A 20,672-nucleotide genomic window follows, 5' to 3' on the forward strand; every position below is an offset into this window, starting at 1 on the left:
TTTTTCTTAAACTATTTTAAAAAATATAAATATATTAAAAACACTTAACACATACTATTTAAGTCGTGATAAAATTAATGAGTGTGTATATTAATTATTTTAATAAAAATTAATATATTAATTAAATTAATTAATGTAACATTATTTTTTTGTACAAATAAGTATAAATATTATTATTATAAAATTTATGAAAATATTATAAAAAATTAGTTGCACTTAAATAAAGCTTTAAAAATTGTATGTTAAATGTTTAGTTTAAAATTTCTTATCATTAAAAGTGATGGGCAGAGCTGTGCCTATTTAACTTTGACGAAACGTTACGAAAAACATCTAAATAAATAAGAAGTATACTGGCAGACAAACAAATTTCAAGTATACATTATTTTTTTGGCAACCCAAGAATCCGCAAACGACATTTGGGATTTTGACTTCCCGTAAAGTCATTTTTAAATAAATATTATAGTACAGTAGAATCTCGATAAGTTAAAGTCCAAGGGAAACAAAAAATATTTTAAGTTATAGAGGTTTTTAGTTATCAAGGGTCTATGCTATTGAATGCATCAGAAGGATGCGATGTTCTAAATTAGGGAATTCGGCATTTTTTTGTCTTTTACATTGAAGATTTCCTCCTGATTCTTGTTTCTTCAAGATTTCAGCTTCTTTTTTAATGATGAGAGACAATGTACTCTCATGTATTCCAAATTGAGCCGCAACTTCTTTCCTTTTCAATCCATTTTTCACTGCTTCTATAGCTTTTAATTTATCAGCGTAGGTGAGGGTTGTTAGTTTTCTTTTTGTACTCATTTTAAGACAGTTTTATCACACAGTAAGTAAAGCGATGTTTCCAGAACAACAATCAAAAAACTTATGATGCAAGTAAGTCGTTGTCACAAAGCTAACCACCGCAAAACTTTGAAGAATTTAGATAAAGCAAACAATAGGTAATGTTATTGTTTACGTTAACAAGTAAAAACGTGCAAGCAATAAATATCGAAACCATTTGTTTTGACACTCTTTCAAAATGACTCAATTTTATGTTATAGAGGTTGTGGAAACATTTCTTTTAGTTACTGAGGGCCTAACAGAAATTATTTATTTAAGTTATAGAGGTTGCGTATTTTAAGCTATAGAGGTTTTGGGCTCTGATGGGAAGGGAACGTAGTATTTTTTGAAGTAATTAAGGTTTTTATGTTACCGAGGTTTAACTTATCGAGATTCTACTGTATAAGATCCGGGATTAGAAACATATTCCCACGTCTGGTGTCCATCCACATATTCATAGAATTCGTCAATATTTAACATTTGTTACCTAGAAAACAAAAATTGGAAAGAATAAAAACAAATTAAATATGATTTAAATATGTATTTAATATTTACAAATAATAAATAATAAACTCTACAAATATTCTTAAACAACACTTAAATATTCAGTTTCTAAATCCGCTTTAGTAGTAATCAATTGAACTTTAAGGCCATCTTGTGTTAAAAATTCAAACGTTTGATTTTCACCCAATTCATCTGAACTTATTTCATTTACCTATAAAAAAAAAGCTTCAATTAAGAAATTTAATTCTACTCAATCCAATTTCAGAAATAGACTCATATTAAATTCCGAAAGTTTAACAAATAAATAGTAACAGATTCGCTGCTCACAGTTAGTTCATCAATTAACAGAGATCCGTAATGTATAAATATGTTAAAAGCTCGGAATCCAAGGATAGTCAATGAATCTTTATAAAACTGTTCGAATGTATTGTTTAAAGATTACTTAAAGAAGTTAAAAACAAAAATTTGTGCGATCTTGTCCAGCGGGTGGGGGGTCACCCCTTCTTGGGGGGTGGAAAAGTTGATGGGTGGTAAAATTCTAAGCAAAAAAAAAGTCATTTAAGTATATTTCGAAAAGTCAATACTTTCCGAGTTATGGGCAATTGAAATTCGGAGTATTTAACGTCAAATAACTGAAAAATTTGAAGTTTTTTGAATAAAGTACATGTTAAATTTTTTAAAGTACTATAAAAAAACCATGAAAATGGAAAAATTTTCAAGTCATTTGCATGAAAATTGACGGAGTAATAATGAAAACAAAGTTTTTTGTACCTTACTTTTTGAGCATATTGTCAGTACCAAAATTAAATAAATTAAAAAGCGGCAAGCTTTAATTTTATGTCCCGTGGTAGATACTGTTTTTGTGATGAATAAAAAATAACGGTACGAGCAACTTTCTTTTCGATATAACTCCGTTAATTTTCGTGCAAATGACTTGAAACGTTTTTCATTTTCAAGGTTTTTTATAGTACTTTAAAAAGTGTCTGATATACTTTTTTCAAAAATCGTAAAATTTTTCAGTTACTTGGCGTTAAATAATTTCAATCACCAATAGCTCGGACAGTGTCGGAAAATTCCCCTTGATTCGATTCCCATTGTCATTTTTAGCATAATTTTTTCCAACCCCGAGAAAGGATGCCCCCACCCCCTGAACAAGATCGCACAATTTTTTTTTTTAACTTTTTAATGTCCACTTTTAACAAGGCAGTCGAACAGTTTTTATAAGGATTCATTGACTAGCCTTGGATTCCGAAGTAAAAATCTAAATCTAATAATTCTAGTTTAATTTTTTTTCTTGATTTTTTAATGATGTTTCTGTCAGGATAGAAAGTCATTCCTATTGAACGTATGGAAGGATTTTTATGCATACATTATCTTTACAATAGCTTAATACAACTTGCCTTATTTAGATATATTTGTTTCGACATCGGCTTATTATTTTAGATTTTTATTTCCTTATTAAAACATTATTATTGAAATAATATTTTAAAATATCAATATTTGTGTCCTATTTATTGAAATGAACTATTTATAGGGAGTCCAACGGTTGTAAAGAGTGTTGAATAGTAATTTTTTTGAAAATTAAATTTAGCCTATGATACTCGCTGATAATGTATGGGTGAAATCATTTTTAAATTCAATTAAGCAGTTAATTCAAAAGGACGAATTTTCATATAAACTATCATCCCCTTTTCATCACCAAAACGACGGAGTTTCATAAAAATTTTCATCTCATATTTGAGCCCCTTAAATAATTAATTTTCATAAAAAAGTGATACATACAATTGATACAAAAAAGTGATACAATTTTTACATTTATGATTTTAGAAATTAAGTTCTTTCTATCCTATAAAAAAATAAAAATAAAATATGAACACGTCTTTCATCAATTGTATTAAAGAATATTTATGTAACATTTGAAGTAGATTGGACCAATGAATTACGTTGTCCCATACAAACGTTGCACCCGTGTTTAAACCCTTTAAGGGTGGAATTTTGAAAAATCTTTTCTTATCGGATGCTTACGTCATACAAAGAACACACCCTCCAAATTTTAAATCTTTACAATAGCTGTTTAGGCTGTGCGTTGATCCGTAAGTCAGTCAGTCATTCAGGGCAAAGCATTTTATATGTATAGATTTGCATTTTAAGTTCGGATCAAAAGATAGTATAAACTACATACTTGTAATTTAATCTCATTCGTTTCATCATCCTGATCATTTGTTTTCTCAACTGCAATAGCTTGTCCATTTTCAATATTCAATTCAACCGGTATAATGGTGCCATCAGGTGTTGTAACTTGTAATTGTTCACCATCGTATGTAGTTACCCGTAATTCATGGCCATCTTTTGTTGTAAAATTTATTGGATTTCCATCTTCATCGGTAACTTGTAATTGATTATCCGATGTTGTAAATTCGACACCATTTATTTCAATACTTTGTTGATCGACAACGTTATTTTCGTTTAATTTTATCGAACCTTCTAATTCTTCGACCAATTGTAAGGTAGTTTTTGGAGGACTCTCGTCCACATTTTCGTTATATGTCACATAATATATTTGATTCGCATCTGAAATAAATATTCAAAACTACAGAATTTTTCAATTTTACCGAGTAATATTAAAATGAATTTCACTTTTATTGTACCAATTTTTCTAAAATTCGTAAAAATTTTTTACTACTTAAGCGCTAGTAATAAAAGTACTTAAAACAGTTTTTGATATCTATAATAACTAAGTATTTAGGTCAGAATTCATCACTCATTATTGAAATCCCAAGTGGATTTATTATATTTGTATGGCACTTACACGGCCATTATTTTACCTTTAATTTATTTTTCGATAGTCTTGTAAAAAATTAAAGTATACATATTCATTTAGTTATTCAAAGCAATAAAAGCTAATCGCACTAAGTAATCATTTTAATTCTATCCCCTTAAAGTTACTATCATCTTGTTTTATATTAGCCTTACAGAAAAAGGTCCATTAATTAGGAATTAAGTTAATTATAATGAAAAGTTGCCTGATGCAATTGTGAATAATAAATGAGTGCATATACAATGAGTAAAGAAGGACCTTTTAGTCTTAGTTTTGGAAAACGAAAATGAAAGAATTGGTACATGACTGTAAAGACGTTGTACAAATTCTTAGAAAGACTATTTTATATTTATGTTCTAACCATTATTTAATGATAATGAATCTGGTTCCTCATCTTTTTTATCAAAATTCGCATGAATTTCTTGCATTTTTTGCCAAATTTCTTCATCCAATTTCATATCCAGATTTTTCTCATGTATTCTCCGATGTTTTGTCAAATTACTACAATCAGAAAATGCGCGATAACAAATATTACACACATAGGGTTTTTCACCCGTATGCGTACGTAAATGTTTCTTTAATGCCTTATAATCTACAAATCCACGATTACATGTACCACATTTATACGGTTTTTCACTTAAATGTCGTCTGGAATGATTCGTCCACGTTTCTTTACTTAAAAATGTTTTTGAGCATATATTACATGTCCAAGGGCGTTCACCCGTATGACGTTTTAAATGTAATTTATGCTGTGAAGATGTCGTAAATTTACGGCCACAAAATTCACATCCATATGGTTTCACACCCGTATGAATTCGTATATGTTCTTGAAGGTTTCCATTTTGTGAAAATGATTTTTCACAAAATACACATTGATAAGGTTTTTGTCCGTTATGCCATCGATAATGTAATTTTAAGGAGGTTTTATGCGCAAATTGTTGGCCACATTTATCGCATGTGTATTTTTTAACGCCAGTATGAATTAATTCATGATTGATCAAATTTGTTCGAGCTTTAAATTGTGACCCACAAGTTTTACACTCAAAAGGACGTTGGCTTGTATGTACCAACTGGTGTCGTTGTAATAATTGTTTATGTTTAAAACTCTTATTACATTTATTACACACAAATCGTCGACCATTATTATGCTCGGATTGTTTATGATAAATTATGCTACTGGGATGGTTCAAAATTTTCCCACAAATATCGCATGGGTATCCTTTGTTTCCTTTAACTTCATGTGACAATAAATGACATTTTAAACTGGCTATGTATGCAAATGTTTTATCACAATAACTGCATGTAAAGGGACGCTTTTTTTCATGGACTCCTTTCAAATGTATTTCAAGTCCTTGTTTAGTAGCAAATATTTTTGGACATTGTTCACATTGAAGTTTACTCCATGTAACGTCTGTATTATCTTTGTTCAGTTCCTCACTTGCTTCAGCCTGATCAGGTAAAATTTCAATAATTAATTCACCCGTATGTTCCGTTTCTTTTCTATGATTCAGCAAATCCACTTTGCAGTTAAAACGTTCATTACAAGTACCACACTCAAATTTCGCATCTTTATGTAGAGCTTTATGTAAATTAAACCGTCCAAGATTTTGAAATCCTTTACAACATACATCACAAACGTATCTGAATCGACGTTTGCGTAATCTACCACGATGTCGTGATTTCTGAGGGCGATTAGCCACAATTAATTCACCCAGATCTTGCCCTTCTTTTGTTTCTAAATGTCCGATTACTTCAGCTTTTTCATCACCAGTTGGGAATAATGTAATATCAAGTTTGGTATCAGAGTTTTTATCATCTTCTTCTAATGATTCATTTTCTCCTATTACTCCTTCTTCACGAAACATTCGTTCTAGTTCTTTCCCCTTAAAAATTTTAGATACATTAACTTCATTAAAAATCAATAAAAAGTAATCGATATTTCTAGGGAAAATGAGTACACTAAATATGATTTTTTAACTTTCGTTAAGTTTATCTGCTAAACCAACAAAAATAATGATATTTCATGAAATTAGTTTTCCTAAAAAACAATTCCTGTAATTATGCAGAAGTGGGGCTCCACTTATTTTTGGCTATAAAATTGTAAAAAATTAAGCTTTTTCAATTTTTTCAAACAGTTCAACTTCTCGGTGGATTGGTGAAAAAAAGTTTCGATCCTGAAAACAATTAAGTTTTAAAATTTAATTTAGTCGAATTAGCACGGGTTTTTGGCTCTTGGGTTAACCATGTAATTAAAGTATCATCGTCTGCGAAATTTTTATCATAGGGTTTACGCGATGGAAGAAGCCCACAGGAACGCGTTAACTCGACTTCATTAAAGGCATGACCAATTCGTGAATTTGAGAGTGAAATAGCTAAATTAGTTAATTTTGACTGTTTTATAGCCTAAAATAGAAACCCCACTTCTGGATAATTACCACAATTTCTAATAAAAATTTTAAGTTTCTAAAGTATAATACCTGGACTGCTTCGCGATATCTACTTGGAACCTTTCGTCGCCGTCTTCGGCGACCATCCGTTTCTTGATCATCTTCTTCCTCCGATATCTCTTTTTTAACTGTTTCTTCACTCTTAGTTAAACTTTCAATAGGTTTTTCTTCAACCGGAGCTGCTGATTTCGGGGGGCGGCCTCTTTTTCTTCGTGGTTTATCCAACCCCTCAGTTTTTAATCTTTGTTCATGGTCGTCGCCATAAATTTTACCATCGGAAAGAACTAAAGTAGAAAATTTAAAATTAAGAAATATAGAACTAAAAGTTTATTTGAAAAAATTTCATCAATAATTTACTTTGGAGTAAAATTTCTTCGGTTTCACCATTATTCTGTTGCACAAAAATTCTTTGAACTGTTCCTGATAGTGCATCATTAGTAATTTCTAAGGGATCACTTTCAATTGTTGAAAAATTATCGCCATCTTCTTTTTCTAATTGTTTAAGTTCTTCTTGTTGTTGTTTAAAAATTTCACGAAGCTTTGCTTGACCTGCAATTACCAGTTCTAAAAATTGCATGGTTGCCTCTAATTGGATATTACATCCTGGACAAATTGTACAAGGAAATTTTCCATCGTCGACAATCTAAATGAGTTTAATAAAGAAAGGCAAAATAAATTCATTGTTACTTAAGGATATTCGTTAATAGTACTTATCGAAAATTTTCTAAGTATTTCATTAATTCATAATTGCATTTTGTCAACAAAAAAAAAATAGCAAAAGAATTTTGCAAAATATATTAAGTTATTTTTGTTAAATAATAATTTAAATGAATATTTTAAAACATAATTTTGAAGTAAGTTTGATTCAAGTTGTACCAATTTTGAGGTCAATTCAATGGCTAAAAAGGAAGTTGATCAAAACTATGTTATAATTACCTTCAATGGCATATATTTATTAATTAATATACATAAATCTGTTTCAATTTCATCATTATTAAATATTAATATTCCGTTTGAATTTTCTTGGGCACACAAACGGCAAAGTGTTGAATCATATAACAGAACATCCATCATCTAAAAAGTAAATTCAAAATGTCGGATACTTGACATTTCATCTCAAACATGAGCGTCTTGAAATATCTTTACAAACAAAATTATTAAATTGCCAATTTTTGATTAAAATCTATAAATCGATGAAAATTAATTAAAATTAATATTCTTTTATTTCGTCGTCTCCTAATAAATTAATAAATTAGAATGCTTCAAATCGGATTAAAGTTCATTAATGATTAATTGAATGGTCCTTAAAATTTAATTATATTTTAAAAAAAGACAACCATTTTTTTTTTACCAATATTATGTAATTTTTGTTCAAAATAACGTAAATAAAATTATTTCTTAATATTAAAAAATAATAATTTTCTAAATTTATAAACAGGAAATCAAATATTTTTGGCGCCTATTTTTAAAAATTAATTTTTTTAAATTTCAAATTTGAATTTGCCGTTAGATAATTGTTTTTATTTTGTCATAATAATTTGTAAAATTAAACTTTGATATTCAAATCCTTTTTTTTAAATTTACATATCTTGTAAATTTTTGTGATTTACATTCTACAATATGTGAATTTAATATCCATCATGGCTGCAGCCGTGGATGGTTTTAGCGCCTGGTTAGGGCACAAACTTCAAGCGTTAAATACCGATGAAAATGTTTTCGGATCGTATATTACTGCTATTTTAGAAGGTGATGAAACAATTGAAGAAAAAGTTGAAGGTTTAGATGGGATTCTTTCAGAAATTATTGTAAGTAACCAAAAAATTGTAACAAAAAAATAAGGTTGGAATCACATATTGTCATATTGTTCAATTTTTCAGAATAATGATACATCCGTGTTATCTAAAGAGATTCTGGATATGTGGAATAAATACCATCCAGTTGAAGAGAATGATTCAAATCAATCACAAATTGACGTGGATGAGAAATTAGTTCGATTATTGGAGTCACAATCTTTAGCTACAACTGTTCAACGTAGTTACACTGAAGAAGAGAAGAAAATACGTGAAGCAATTTTAGCACAGTATAGTCAGATGAGTGATGAAGAAAATGAAGAAGATGAATTTGCAAGTACAGGTGGTGATAGTCGAGAAAACGGTTTGGAGAAAAATACAAATGCTTTAGCTGTTCATTTGGCTGAAAAAGAGAAACGTGAGCAAGCTAAAATGGAAAGCCAAAAAAAGAAAGATAAAGATAAAGAAGACAGGTGTGTACTTAAGCCTATGATTTAGAGTTTCCAATTGACATGCTTTATTTCTCGTGTAAGAATGACCTTGAATTTGGAGTAAAAGAGTCTATTAATACTAAGTAAAATAGGTTAGCGTTTTGAACAATAAGTACATAGTTTAAGCATGAAAAAAAATTAAATTTGCACTTTAGCGAATTTTCTTAAAAATGCTCCTAGAACGTCCAAAAATAAACCAAATTAAAGAATTTTTTATGTAGATACGAATCTGTTGGTGAAGATGGGGAAATACTGACAGTTTTTTTTAATTAACGGAAATTAAAAATTTTTATTGGTAATAATAGTTATTTTGGTAAATGTTTACTTAAATCACGTTTGTCAAAAATCGCTTTTTATTCTTTGCGTTCACAATGTGACTTACGAGCTGGTCATGCCTTTATGAGTTCGAATTAGCACGGGTCTGTGGGTTTTTTGGTCCTTTTGTTCACCCTCTGATGGCGTACACTCCATTTAATATACAGTGTTGCCACGGATAGAGGTAACTATACTTGTAAATATTCTTATTTTGCATTTAAAAGAAGTCATTCGTTATAAAAATTTTGCTTATTCTGAAAAGTATGTAGGCATATTTAAAACTTCTAAATAAAATACAGGGCAGCCAAAAATTTGGAATCACTATTTTCTTTTTGGTTAACTACCCTTCTTTTTTATAAGTTGACAAAATGTTACTAAGAAAAGTTGCTCGCAATTAAGAATTATGACGATACAAAATTGCAAGAAGATCTTTCCAATTTTCACTATTCCATTCTTAGCGAATGTGCTTTATCTGAGAAAATAACATGCCTACATTTTTTTTGTGGGGTTATCTCAAACAAAAAGTTTATAATTGTGATTTAAAAGACGATGAAATGACGATCTTTTAAAACAAAACATCACAGGAGCAGTTAATGAGATAAATGTACAAACTGCATAAAGTTTATAAAAAATTTAGGGTGTTGATGATTAAGATAGTCCCATTTGTTACATATGCAATAGATTAAATTGATTCAAAGTCATTATTTGAACTAGCATTTTTATAAATTAGTAAATGAGTAAAATAAAGCCTTCTCCTCGCACGAGTGAAACAATTAATTGCAAACTAGTTTGCCACTATAGTTTCTTATCATTTTTAAAAATCCACGTTCCACGGGAATCAATAGGTTGTAAAACAGTTGCCAGCTGGTTTTCTACCTAAATTGCAATTGTGTGGGGAGGGTCTTATAGTCACTGAAATTTCAACCACTGTTGTGTCGGCTATTTTTTCAATAATCAAAAGAACATATGTAATTATCAGACATATTTAATTAACAATTTTGCTTTATATTTTCTAGAGAGAAGCAAAAACAATTGAAAGAAGAAAGAAAAGAGAAACGTAAAACCCAAAAAGGTGAACGAAGAAGATAGCATCCTCTAATTAATAATGTTCATTACGTTTTTGTTGAAAGAATATTTTGTTTTTTTTTTCTTTAATTGCTTTTAAACTTTAATTTTTTATGTTATTTATTCAAATTTACTTACTAATTTATTATTAATTAAATAATAATTACATACCACCATTCTACTTAGATTTTGTGTTCCTTTTAAAACGAAAATTATAATAAAAAACCTAAAGTTTACAAAATAACTATTTTCGAGAATTTGTAGTCTATCAAAAATAGTTTATTAAATTATTTTATTTTCAATTTACCAGTTTGTTTTAATTATTTCTATACTTGGCAAAAAAAAAAAAAAAAAACGCCACACAATTTTCTTCTTCTAATTTTGTTATCCACTACACCAATAAATTCTAATATTCGAACCAAATACCAAAAAGATTTTTCTGGACACAATAATTTTAAATATTTTTCATAATGAGAACTCGGAAGCTGAAGACAAAAAAATATGAATGGGCTATTTGACTATATAAAAAAAAGTTCTATTATTAGATATAATTTAGTGCATTGGTTACGGATTTTTAAAACCATTTGCCGTAATTTGACAAAAAAAAAATGCTTTGCGCTTAGAGTGTATAAATGTCTTGTAAGCCGTGTGTTCATTCAAAAGTATCTAACTTTAATAACTCTTAACCTGATGTGATTATTGTTTTGAATGAAAACACGTTGATTTAGATATCTAAGATAAAACATGTCCATTTAGATATAACTAGAGAATTTTAGGCTTCATCTCTTCTCCAGCCACTCTAACTTTGAAGTTTTAAATGTTACACCCTACCTTGTGATACATCATTCGAAAGGGCATATAATTTTCTATTCAACTATGATAAAAAAATTAACCCATAAAAATGTTCTTCATTGATTGGATCACGGAAAAGGGTTAAAAATCGGTCCAAAGTTTTTCGGAACTCAAGCAGAGACTACGAGTTAGAATAAACGGAGTAAAAAAAATTAAATCTATCGATTGATTCTTAAGATAGATTACACTTATTAATTTTAAGAACCTATCTTTCGATTTCATTTTTTTTAATCATGGTTAATAGATAATTTTATGCCCTTTCAAATGAGGTATCACCATTTGAAATTTCAAAGTTGGGGTGCCTGGGAGTGAAAAAATGAAACCTAAAATTCTCTTGGTGGATACTTTTGATATAAACATGCTGTATAGAAAAAAGCTTTGAAAAAAATGAAAATCTCAAGTTTTTTCTAAAACCTTTCCCCAATTACTTTTACGATGCGAGTAAATACGCTTACGATGCCCGTCGCATGTTCGATGCGAATTTGCCATTAGCGATTAAAAATACCTATCACTCAAATTATATAGATATTTATTATAAGATGGATAAAATATGGGGATAAATTTTATTTGAAAAAATAATTCATTGATTAAATTTATTGATTAATTATGATAAATTGACAAAGAGTATGATGCTACGAACTGTGTCGGCGAGAATTAATTTGTATACACAAACAATTATTATAAATTACTCGTGTCCCAAATAAAAATTTATTTTGTTAATCAAATAGATATTAATAATAATTTGCAATGCAAATAAATTGCAATAAATATTTTATATTTGTTTTTTGCATATAAACAACTTATACTCGGTAAATCTTGTAGCAAAACTTCAATTATTTTCATAAACATATATTTTTGATCAGAAATTTTATTGTTTATTCTCCCTAATCAACAAACCTTATGAGGATGGGTTACAACCCGAAAGTTCCAGAAACTCTGAAGACAAAATGGAAAGTCGAAAGATAGTGAAATTCATTCGACCAGAAATAATTGTCTACTAGTTTTATCATGTAATTTTTGTCAGCAGTTCCTACAATCAGGATTCATATCCAACCATTGAAAACTGAATGATATTTTAAATGTTTCCTATTTAATTTTCTCCAAATTTTGCCATAATTCAAAAATCAATTGATTTTGATAAATGAAAAATTTTCCACAATATCAAGAGATTCCCATGAAATTTGGAAAGGTTGCATAATTTTAATTAATTTCATACCGATTATAGTATACTTGATAAAATGTTTTGATATTTTATGATTTTCATAAGTATTTTTATGTAGGTCGAGGGTCTTTTACAAATAGCAATGTGCATTTGTTCGGAATCTGACGTGCGCGTAAATATCCGAGCTGTGCTTATTACGATATGAACTCACCCAGGCGTGGCTAGGACGGCAAAATTTTACAAATAATAAATTATGAATGGGTTTCAAAATTTGAATCCAATTTGGTTTGAAATCTTATACAAAAATTTGAATTAATGTAAAAATAAAACGCTGATTGCGTCTCTAATAGAGCCAATGATTGATGTGCAAATAACCTATTTTTAGTATAATATTAATTCCAGTGGAGCAGGCGTAAGCGATTCTGTTTTCAGATCAGCATAGTTTAATTCGTAATTGGCGTATGGTGGTAATATTGGACCATAGAATAATATAACCTAGCGGATATTGGACTTGCGACAGAGATGGCGGAGTGGCGCATTTTAATAAGTAAATTTAACTTAAAAATAAAGGTTGTCCTATCACAGAGGAAAGTTTGATAGACTCGTCAAAAGGAAGCCACTAACGAAGTTTGAAGTATGTATTTATCATTTAAAAAAACCGTGATGTCCCACGGTCTACATGGACTATAACCATAAAAAATTACATATTTTAATATTTTTCTGGGAACATGTTGGTTCTTAGATCATATATTTTAAATGTTGGTTGCACTCAGATTGTTGTATCATTTAATATTTGAGCCCACGCTTTCACTTCAATAATTAATAAAATTTGCTACAATTTATACTCCTAGAATTTTTTCTCTAATTTAATATTTACGAGGAAATTTACGAAATATTTTGTATTTTATAATTTTGAACGTAATTATCTCTTAAAGTTACGGGAAATGGTTCGATGATAATGTTATTTTTATTTTTTAACCCCCGAACCGAAAAAGGGGTGTTATAAGTTTGACCACTATGTGTGTGTGACCGTCTCCCAGTCTGTGGGATCGTAGCGCCGAAACGGATAAACCGATTTTGATTTTTTTGTTTCGTTTGAAATATAATTTAATGGAGAGTATTCTTAGCTACGTTTCAAGTGCGAGTTTAGGGTTTCGTAAACGAAAAATTTATCGGAGTTTTTTTAAATTTTGTAAATTTCACTTGTATACAAATTTCATATGGACTAACAATAATCGAGAAATTCTCAAAATTATTCTGCACATATTGCTCTTTATTCAGTTTAGTTCAACATATTTTATCGCATAGGAGCAGGATAGGGCCTCAAAGCTGCAATCTCCAGAGGGATTTATTTTGAATAATTTAATAATAAAATTTAACATATTGTTGCTCTTAATTTTGCTTTTTATCTTATTAGGATACCTTGGATATGAAAGAAAAATTAAAATGAACGCAATTTTTTTGCTTTGTTTATGATGCTTTGTCTTCTAGTGTTAAAATTTTTAACCTTTTATGAATATAAATGTCCTAATTAGACAAATGAATTCCAGATGACTTCAATTAATTAAATTAAAACAAAATACGCTCATTATCGACGATATTATAAATATTGTTCTAATTAGACAAATATTTTCTAAATTGATTCTGTCTATAATTTGATTGCAATGATAAATGTTATTCTAGTGTTTTTTTTTGTTTTGTTTAGTTATGGCCTTTAGCTACATTAGCCATAATTATATTTAAATGTTATTCAGATCATTTATTTGGAATATGGTGTGTATATAAATAATTTTAATATTATTATGTAGGTACATTTTTTTTATGACTCATTCTGTGCATGACAACAAATACTAGTCATTTGAAAAATTTAAATATATTAGGTATACTTTTAATATTACACATAGGACATAAGAGAAAGTACATTTAGTGTATGATCGTGAAAAAATTCTAAAATTCGAAAAATAATTGTTAATGTGAACTTTATAAAGAGGCCAAAGTTCATGATATTCATTTGGCGGGGTTGTAGAATGAAAATCTTTGATACAGTCGTAAGTTTTACATTTACTACAGGTAAAATAAGCCTATAAATATGACAGTTTGGCGCTAAAATATGTACCACAATGAAACTTTGTTTATAACTTTATCTTGGCACGAGAAAAGAAGATATGCCGAGTCCTACCAAAATTTATGAGATCTACCCCCTTCCAGGGGTTATGGTCAGGAAATAAATTTTAATTAATGCAAATTTTACAAACTAAGCTAGTGAAGTGTCATTTTCTATGTATTTTTTTGCGCTGAATCGAATACTCATTTTTAGTTTTTCTCCGTAGTTTTTAATAATATAAATAATTACCATATGTGTGTAATTTTTTAGTCCCTGACGTAAAAGAAGGCATGATTTAAGTTTAGCTTAAAAAATTTATGTTCTTTCCTAAGGCATTCTTGCCTAAGGAACCGATTTTTATTTACTTTTTTTTTTTTTATTAGATAGGCGACTTGATCGAGAGCGTTCTTAGCTATTTTTAAAGATAATCTCTTCAATTTGGATTCCCAGGGGAAATACCGCATTTTTCGAAGAGCATTGCTAATCTCTACAGCCACTTCAAATTAGGATAGAGCGTTGAAAATCTTTAAGTATGTTTAAATATTACCTAAGAAATACCCATTGGGGCTGGCAATTACCCTGCGCCTCTACTCCTTTTTGTATCGAAACATAATGTTTTCTTGCAATTTTTCCTGATTTTTCCGGGGGTTTTATTTATACTTTCAACAAAGATGATATTTGTCGAAAAATCATTTTTTACCTCTTCTAAGAGATATTTTTGGATATTCTTAAATATATTGAATGAATGTTTCAACTTTACTCTCATAATTTTGTGATGAATTTGTTGGCTGTAACGAAATTCAATGCTCATGGGCGTTTAAGTATTATTGTGTAACATTAATTAATGAAAATAGTTAAGTATTATTTCATTTCAAAGGCATTTTACATAAATTATTCAATAAGTGAAAATAATAGGAATTGAATATGCAAAAATTGATGAGCACATTCATTCGTCTCCATCACTATCGAAAGAAATTCTTGAAGAGTCGAAGTATATAAAATTGTATATGTGTGATTGTACGATTTATTTTAATCGCGTAAGCTTTTCCTGCGTCTTGCGACCGCTGAATCTCATTAAAAAGGCTATTAAAAAAGGTTAAATGATATGTTTACGTGTATGGCATTCAATCAAAGATTTTGAAGACTTACTATTCTAATAATTAAACATAAAATATAGTCTTCATAACCCTTACTGAATACCATAAAAAATGAAACAAGGTATAAAAAAATGTTTATTTGTCCTTAAGTTTTTATGGGTTGGATAATAAACACACGGCTGGATTTAACCTTAGCGCCACCTTGTGGAAATAAATCTGTTCTGGAACTTAGTTTGAAATTCAAAAAAAGAATATGTGAAGAGAAACTATCTTTGAAAAATGCTGAAAACATTAAATAAATTATTAATCAATCATTTAATGACAGAAAATGGAAATAGATTGAGACTCTTTCGGAAAAAATATTCTCAAAATTTTTCAGAAAAGTATAGTAACTGAAAAAAGTTGTAACAAAGTAGTAGTAACTCTAGGAATATTTCTTTTGAAAGAGTGTCAATTTATTACCATTTTCTATTATTAAATGATTGATTAATAGACTTTTTCAGAGATAGCTTTACTTCATATATTCTTTTTCTGAATTTGAAACTAAGTATTCTGAACCCCATAACAGATTTTTTTCCACTTAGGCCGCCCCTGGGCAAAGTGAAAAGCCTGGACAAAGTTTTCAGGATTGATTTGGACTTAGTCTCACTACGTATAAAAAAAATCAAACTTTTTATCCAACATTGCAAAAATATTAACAATCAGCTATTCAATTTTGACATCGAATACAAATAACAGAGTGTCCACAAATTGAAAAAGTTTGATAGTAATGTTAATTGTCGTTTAGACATGTAGATCATTTAGAACAAATAATAAGGTAAACGGTTCAAGAAATCACTACCGAGATATGCAGGAGTGTATTTAAAGAATTTTATAAAATAACTATTACATGTATAGAACGCGAAGGTGAATACGTTGAAGCAAGAACGAATTGAATATAACTATTTAAGAATAGATTGTTAACAATGGGAATTTTTTGACTACTTCAATGTTAAATGAAATTTTGCAAATCTTACTTATAAAACACGTTGTCTGTTATTCCAGTTAACCAGTCATCGTACTTTAAATGTTTATTTGCTTATTTGAAACATTTAATGAATGTAACAAAATAATTAATATAGAACATACCTATATGTTTCATACATTACATTAAAAATAGATAACAATGTAGTAACAACAGTTATCTACAGTTCGATTTTGCCTCAACGTATACACCTTCGCGTTTCATGGTAGTTGTTCCTTTTAAAAATTATACACTCTTATACATAACTAGGGAGTGGTTTCTTAAACCGTTTCTTTTATTATCTGTTCTAAATGGTCTACATTTCAAAAAAAACCATTAACATTTCTATGGAATGTTTTTAGTTTGTGACACCCTGTAAAGATTTCAAAGTGAATAGCTGAATGTAGCAGATATTTGTATAAAGAATAAGTTTTTTCGTAAACCTTATGATAAACAACTTCTGTACAAACTTTTACGACGTAAAACGGACATTATTTTATTGGAGTACCTACACTCTGCAAGACATTTGATTGAATGTCTTACACGGAAATTATGTAAACATTTTATTGATCTTTAACTATTTATTGGCGACGGAGCTAGGGCGTTATTTATTTTTTTTGTGCATAATATATGTATAGCAACATGATAACATTAAATGAAAAGTTTGTTGTTGTTTGGCTCGTAACTTTATGGGCCTCCATCTCACACCCTAGAGAGTTCAAAAAACCCGAAACATAACAGGGTGTGTTCAGGAAGGTCAAATCAAACTTAGCATATCATTTTTTTTAATTCGACGGGTAAATAAAATCACATCTAGTTGTATGCGTCATCATCCTTTATTAATAGTTATTTATGATACAAGTGGGATAAGAGCATTATTAAAGTACGCATGAGAAATTTGTACAACAAGTGCGTAGCACGAGTTGGACAATCGTAGAAGTACATTAATAATGCTCTAATGTCATTTCTGCGACAGCTTAACCCGTCGAATTAAAAAAAATGATATGCTAGATTAAATTTGATCAGTGGATTACTCATTAGGCCGGACTAGGCCATGGCCTAGGGCCCCCGACGGGCAGGGGCCCCCACGAAAATCTGATATGATTATTTTTGAACAAAAATTTTCAATTTCAAGTTATTTTTTTTTCAAATTTCGTAAAATGTACGAATATATAAATGTACATATTATGAATAGGCTGTACGAATGCTATGAATACACAAATAACGATTAATTTTACAATTATTCAAAAAAGGGGGGTCCCAAAATTTTATTGGCCTAGGGCCCCCGATGGGCTTAATCCGGCACTGAATTTGATCTTTCTGTACACACTCTGATATGTTTTTCAGGATCCTGACCTACTGGTTGAAAATAATGTAATTCCTTTTTAAACTAAGATTGGTTGAAAATAAGTGTGGTAATCAAAAAATGATTGTTCTGTACCACGGTAGTGCGGTAATTAACTTTTTTTTGCACGAAAAATGAGTGAAGAAAAGAGTTCTTATCACACGAGCGTAGATAAAATCTATTAAACTGTATTAATAATGATATCCAATGGCATCCATTGATTTGATTTTCCCATACTATTCGTAACCCTGAACACGGAACAACTCTATTTTATTCACTTCGATGACCAATATTTTTTCAAAAACCCTTTACTTGAAAACTTTGTGAAATCCAATACCGGCTAGCATCCCTTCTAATAAATGCAATTTTTTTGAGAGAATAATCGCATTAGCTTAAATAAGTGAAAACAAACATTTGACTGAGTTAATTGTTGAAATACTATGTATAGACAGTGTTGATTACTCTATCATATTACACATACATATGTCACACATACATAATTGATATTCGCATACAATACATACTATACAATTTGCGCCCTCAACAGTGATGTTTACGAAAAAATGTTTCAATCAAAAGTTGTTTATTTTTTTATAAGGAACATTTTTTACATTTAAACTTTTGTTCTATCACTAATGATTTACAAAATGGGTTCTACGGACCCAAGACCCAATTGACCTATGTTGCTCATTTACGAACCCGACTTCACTTTTTACGTCCTGACCAAGATATATAAAGTTCAGCTTGATATCTTTTTTCGTTTTTTAGTTATCGAGTACACAGACGGACAGACAGACAACCGGATTTGGACTAATTAGGGGATTTTATGTGTACCTATTTTCAGCATGATATATTTTTTCGTTTTTGAGCTATCGTGTACACAGACGGACAGGCGGATAGACAGACAACTGGAAATGGACTAATTAGGGGATTTTATGAACATCTATATCAAAATTTGTTCGTAGCATCAATATTTTAAAGGATTACAAACTTGGGACTAAACTTAGTATACCTTGATATATATTTCATATACATGTGATATAAAAATTCATGACAGCATACTCGAACTATCATAAATATTTTTTGATGAGACTATTGTAAAAAACATATTTGTTTTAAATATCTACTTATTAATACTTATCAATGTGCATTGCTGCCTATGTACAGTTATATCGAACGTGTTATTCACATATGAGATAATCTAACCAGGCAGGGATTATTATATTATATACACACATATGATAATGATAATGAAAACCTCTCTCTATGATAATGCCTAAAGGCAAATAAAATAATAGTTAAGCTAACATATTATAGAGTTAGCCACTAACACACGTATTCCACTCATATCTCATAGTAATATATGTAATGTTGACTCTCAAAACCGGCAAACAAAACCAAGTCGTGTATTATATCTCTCGTCGTGTCCGTGTTATGTTGTTTCAACAATTACAGTAAAATATAAGAAAAATCATTTTTGTTAAATTGTTTAAATTATATCTTGTTCTAGTGTATGTATGTCTCAAAGTTATTTTGTGTTTTTCGTCTATTAATTGTTTAAGTTAATTAAGATGTAATTAAATTGTATTTTGTTCAAAGTGAATTTGTTTTATGTATAAGTGTATCAATCTCCTATAAACCTACGAAATTCTGTTTTGTAAACACCTACCATTAATTTGTTAAAAAAAAAAATAATTTAATACGAAAGTTTATAAAAAGTGTTGAGTAAGAATTGAAAGTTGAATTATGTAGTATTAAATGAGAGTGAAATTATTTGGAAAATTGTGTATGTGTAGGTATTTTTTATTATAAATTATTTTTGTTATTAACATATTATTATTAAGGTTTTTAACTTGATAAGCACATATTGAATAAAAAATTATTTTTAAATTGAGAACATTGTTAAAATCCTAAACCGGAAGTATTTATTTTTAGATGATAATCAGTTGTAGACGATAGTGCCATGATTGAAAAAAAAACAATTTACCAAAGTTGTGTTCCTTACATCCACAAAATGATTTATATAAATGTCTCGATTAATTGGAAAAATTAATTTTGTTATCACTGAAAATAAAATATTCAACGATAAACAAAGTTTTCCTTGTTTTTTAAATAAATAACGTTATCATTATGTCAATACAAACAGAGCAAAAAATCGTTATCATTATGTCAATACAAACAGAGCAAAAAATTGCGAATAAACCAGCTTTGTACCCGAAAGACTGTGTACTCCCCAATTAATTGTTTTATGATCGTAGAAAAGTTAATTTTATTTAAATTAGTTAGCTATTTGGTAGTAAGTTCAGTATTAATTTTCTTTTATAAATAACGAACAGTTACATATTTATTTTGTCTAACAAGCTTTTACCAAGGGGATGATGATCAAAATGTGGCAGAATAATCATAAATCGATATATAGTAGTTTTTAACTCAGTTTTAGTAGTTTTTTTCAATAATACATTTAATTGACATTTTTTTGCCGTGAAATACGGAATCGAAACATAATCTCTATTAGAGAAAAGTCTAATTAATGTTAATTAAAAATTAGAATATCATTATACCATGTATATATGAAATATACATAGTACATATATTAAGTTTAGTCCAAAGTTTGTAACGCCTAAAAATATTCATGCTACGAAAAAAATTTTGGTATAGGTGTTCATAGAATCACCTAATTAGTCCATTTCCGTTCGTCCGACCGTCCGTCCGTCCGTCTGTGGACACGATAACTCAAAAACGAAAAGAGATATCAAGATGAAATTTTTATAGCGTACTCAGGACCTAAAATCTGAAGTCAAGTTCGTAAATGAGCAATATGGGTCAATTGGGTCTTGGGTCCGTAGGACCCATCTTG

The 20,672-nt window shown here is 29.2% G+C and overlaps 3 protein-coding genes across 3 annotated transcripts in view; 2 read left to right on the forward strand and 1 right to left on the reverse strand.

Moving 5' to 3' along the window:
• Positions 1 to 1,408: 1,408 nt before the first annotated feature.
• On the reverse strand, positions 1,409 to 7,672 carry LOC123291049 (zinc finger protein 271-like). The gene is made up of 6 exons (XM_044871490.1): positions 7,528 to 7,672; positions 6,949 to 7,234; positions 6,622 to 6,875; positions 4,506 to 6,027; positions 3,509 to 3,897; positions 1,409 to 1,537 (listed from the first exon to the last, which is right to left on the reverse strand). Exons 1-6 carry the CDS (start codon positions 7,663 to 7,665, stop codon positions 1,409 to 1,411), a joined length of 2,718 nt encoding a protein of 905 aa, XP_044727425.1. The 5' UTR covers positions 7,666 to 7,672.
• Positions 7,673 to 8,194: 522 nt separating this feature from the next.
• LOC123305557 (coiled-coil domain-containing protein 43) lies at positions 8,195 to 10,554 on the forward strand. The gene is made up of 3 exons (XM_044887312.1): positions 8,195 to 8,396; positions 8,469 to 8,854; positions 10,204 to 10,554. Exons 1-3 carry the CDS (start codon positions 8,232 to 8,234, stop codon positions 10,274 to 10,276), a joined length of 624 nt encoding a protein of 207 aa, XP_044743247.1. The 5' UTR covers positions 8,195 to 8,231; the 3' UTR covers positions 10,277 to 10,554.
• Positions 10,555 to 19,403: 8,849 nt separating this feature from the next.
• Positions 19,404 to 20,672, forward strand: part of LOC123300116 (bcl-2-related ovarian killer protein-like) — a 50,439-nt gene continuing 49,170 nt past the window's right edge. Inside the window, exon 1 of the mRNA XM_044882604.1 lies at positions 19,404 to 19,607. The gene's annotated coding sequence lies outside the window, so the exon portion shown is untranslated. The remainder of the gene's footprint in view (positions 19,608 to 20,672) is intronic.

Source organism: Chrysoperla carnea, chromosome 1 (genome assembly GCF_905475395.1).
Source record: "Chrysoperla carnea chromosome 1, inChrCarn1.1, whole genome shotgun sequence".
Classification (NCBI taxonomy): domain Eukaryota; kingdom Metazoa; phylum Arthropoda; class Insecta; order Neuroptera; family Chrysopidae; genus Chrysoperla; species Chrysoperla carnea.

Bases quoted from the DNA above. Each gene is read 5' to 3' on its own strand.
- LOC123291049 (XM_044871490.1), bottom strand. From the start codon at position 7,665: ATGATGGATGTTCTGTTATATGATTCAACACTTTGCCGTTTGTGTGCC. The intron at 3,898-4,505 runs GTTAGAACATAA...TATTTATTTCAG, and splicing joins TTCATTATCATTAAATAATG to ATGCGAATCAAATATATTAT. The intron at 1,538-3,508 runs GTATGTAGTTTA...TTTTTTTTATAG, and splicing joins CGAATGAGATTAAATTACAA to GTAAATGAAATAAGTTCAGA.
- LOC123305557 (XM_044887312.1), top strand. From the start codon at position 8,232: ATGGCTGCAGCCGTGGATGGTTTTAGCGCCTGGTTAGGGCACAAACTT. The intron at 8,397-8,468 runs GTAAGTAACCAA...TCAATTTTTCAG, and splicing joins GGATTCTTTCAGAAATTATT to AATAATGATACATCCGTGTT. The intron at 8,855-10,203 runs GTGTGTACTTAA...TATATTTTCTAG, and splicing joins GATAAAGATAAAGAAGACAG to AGAGAAGCAAAAACAATTGA.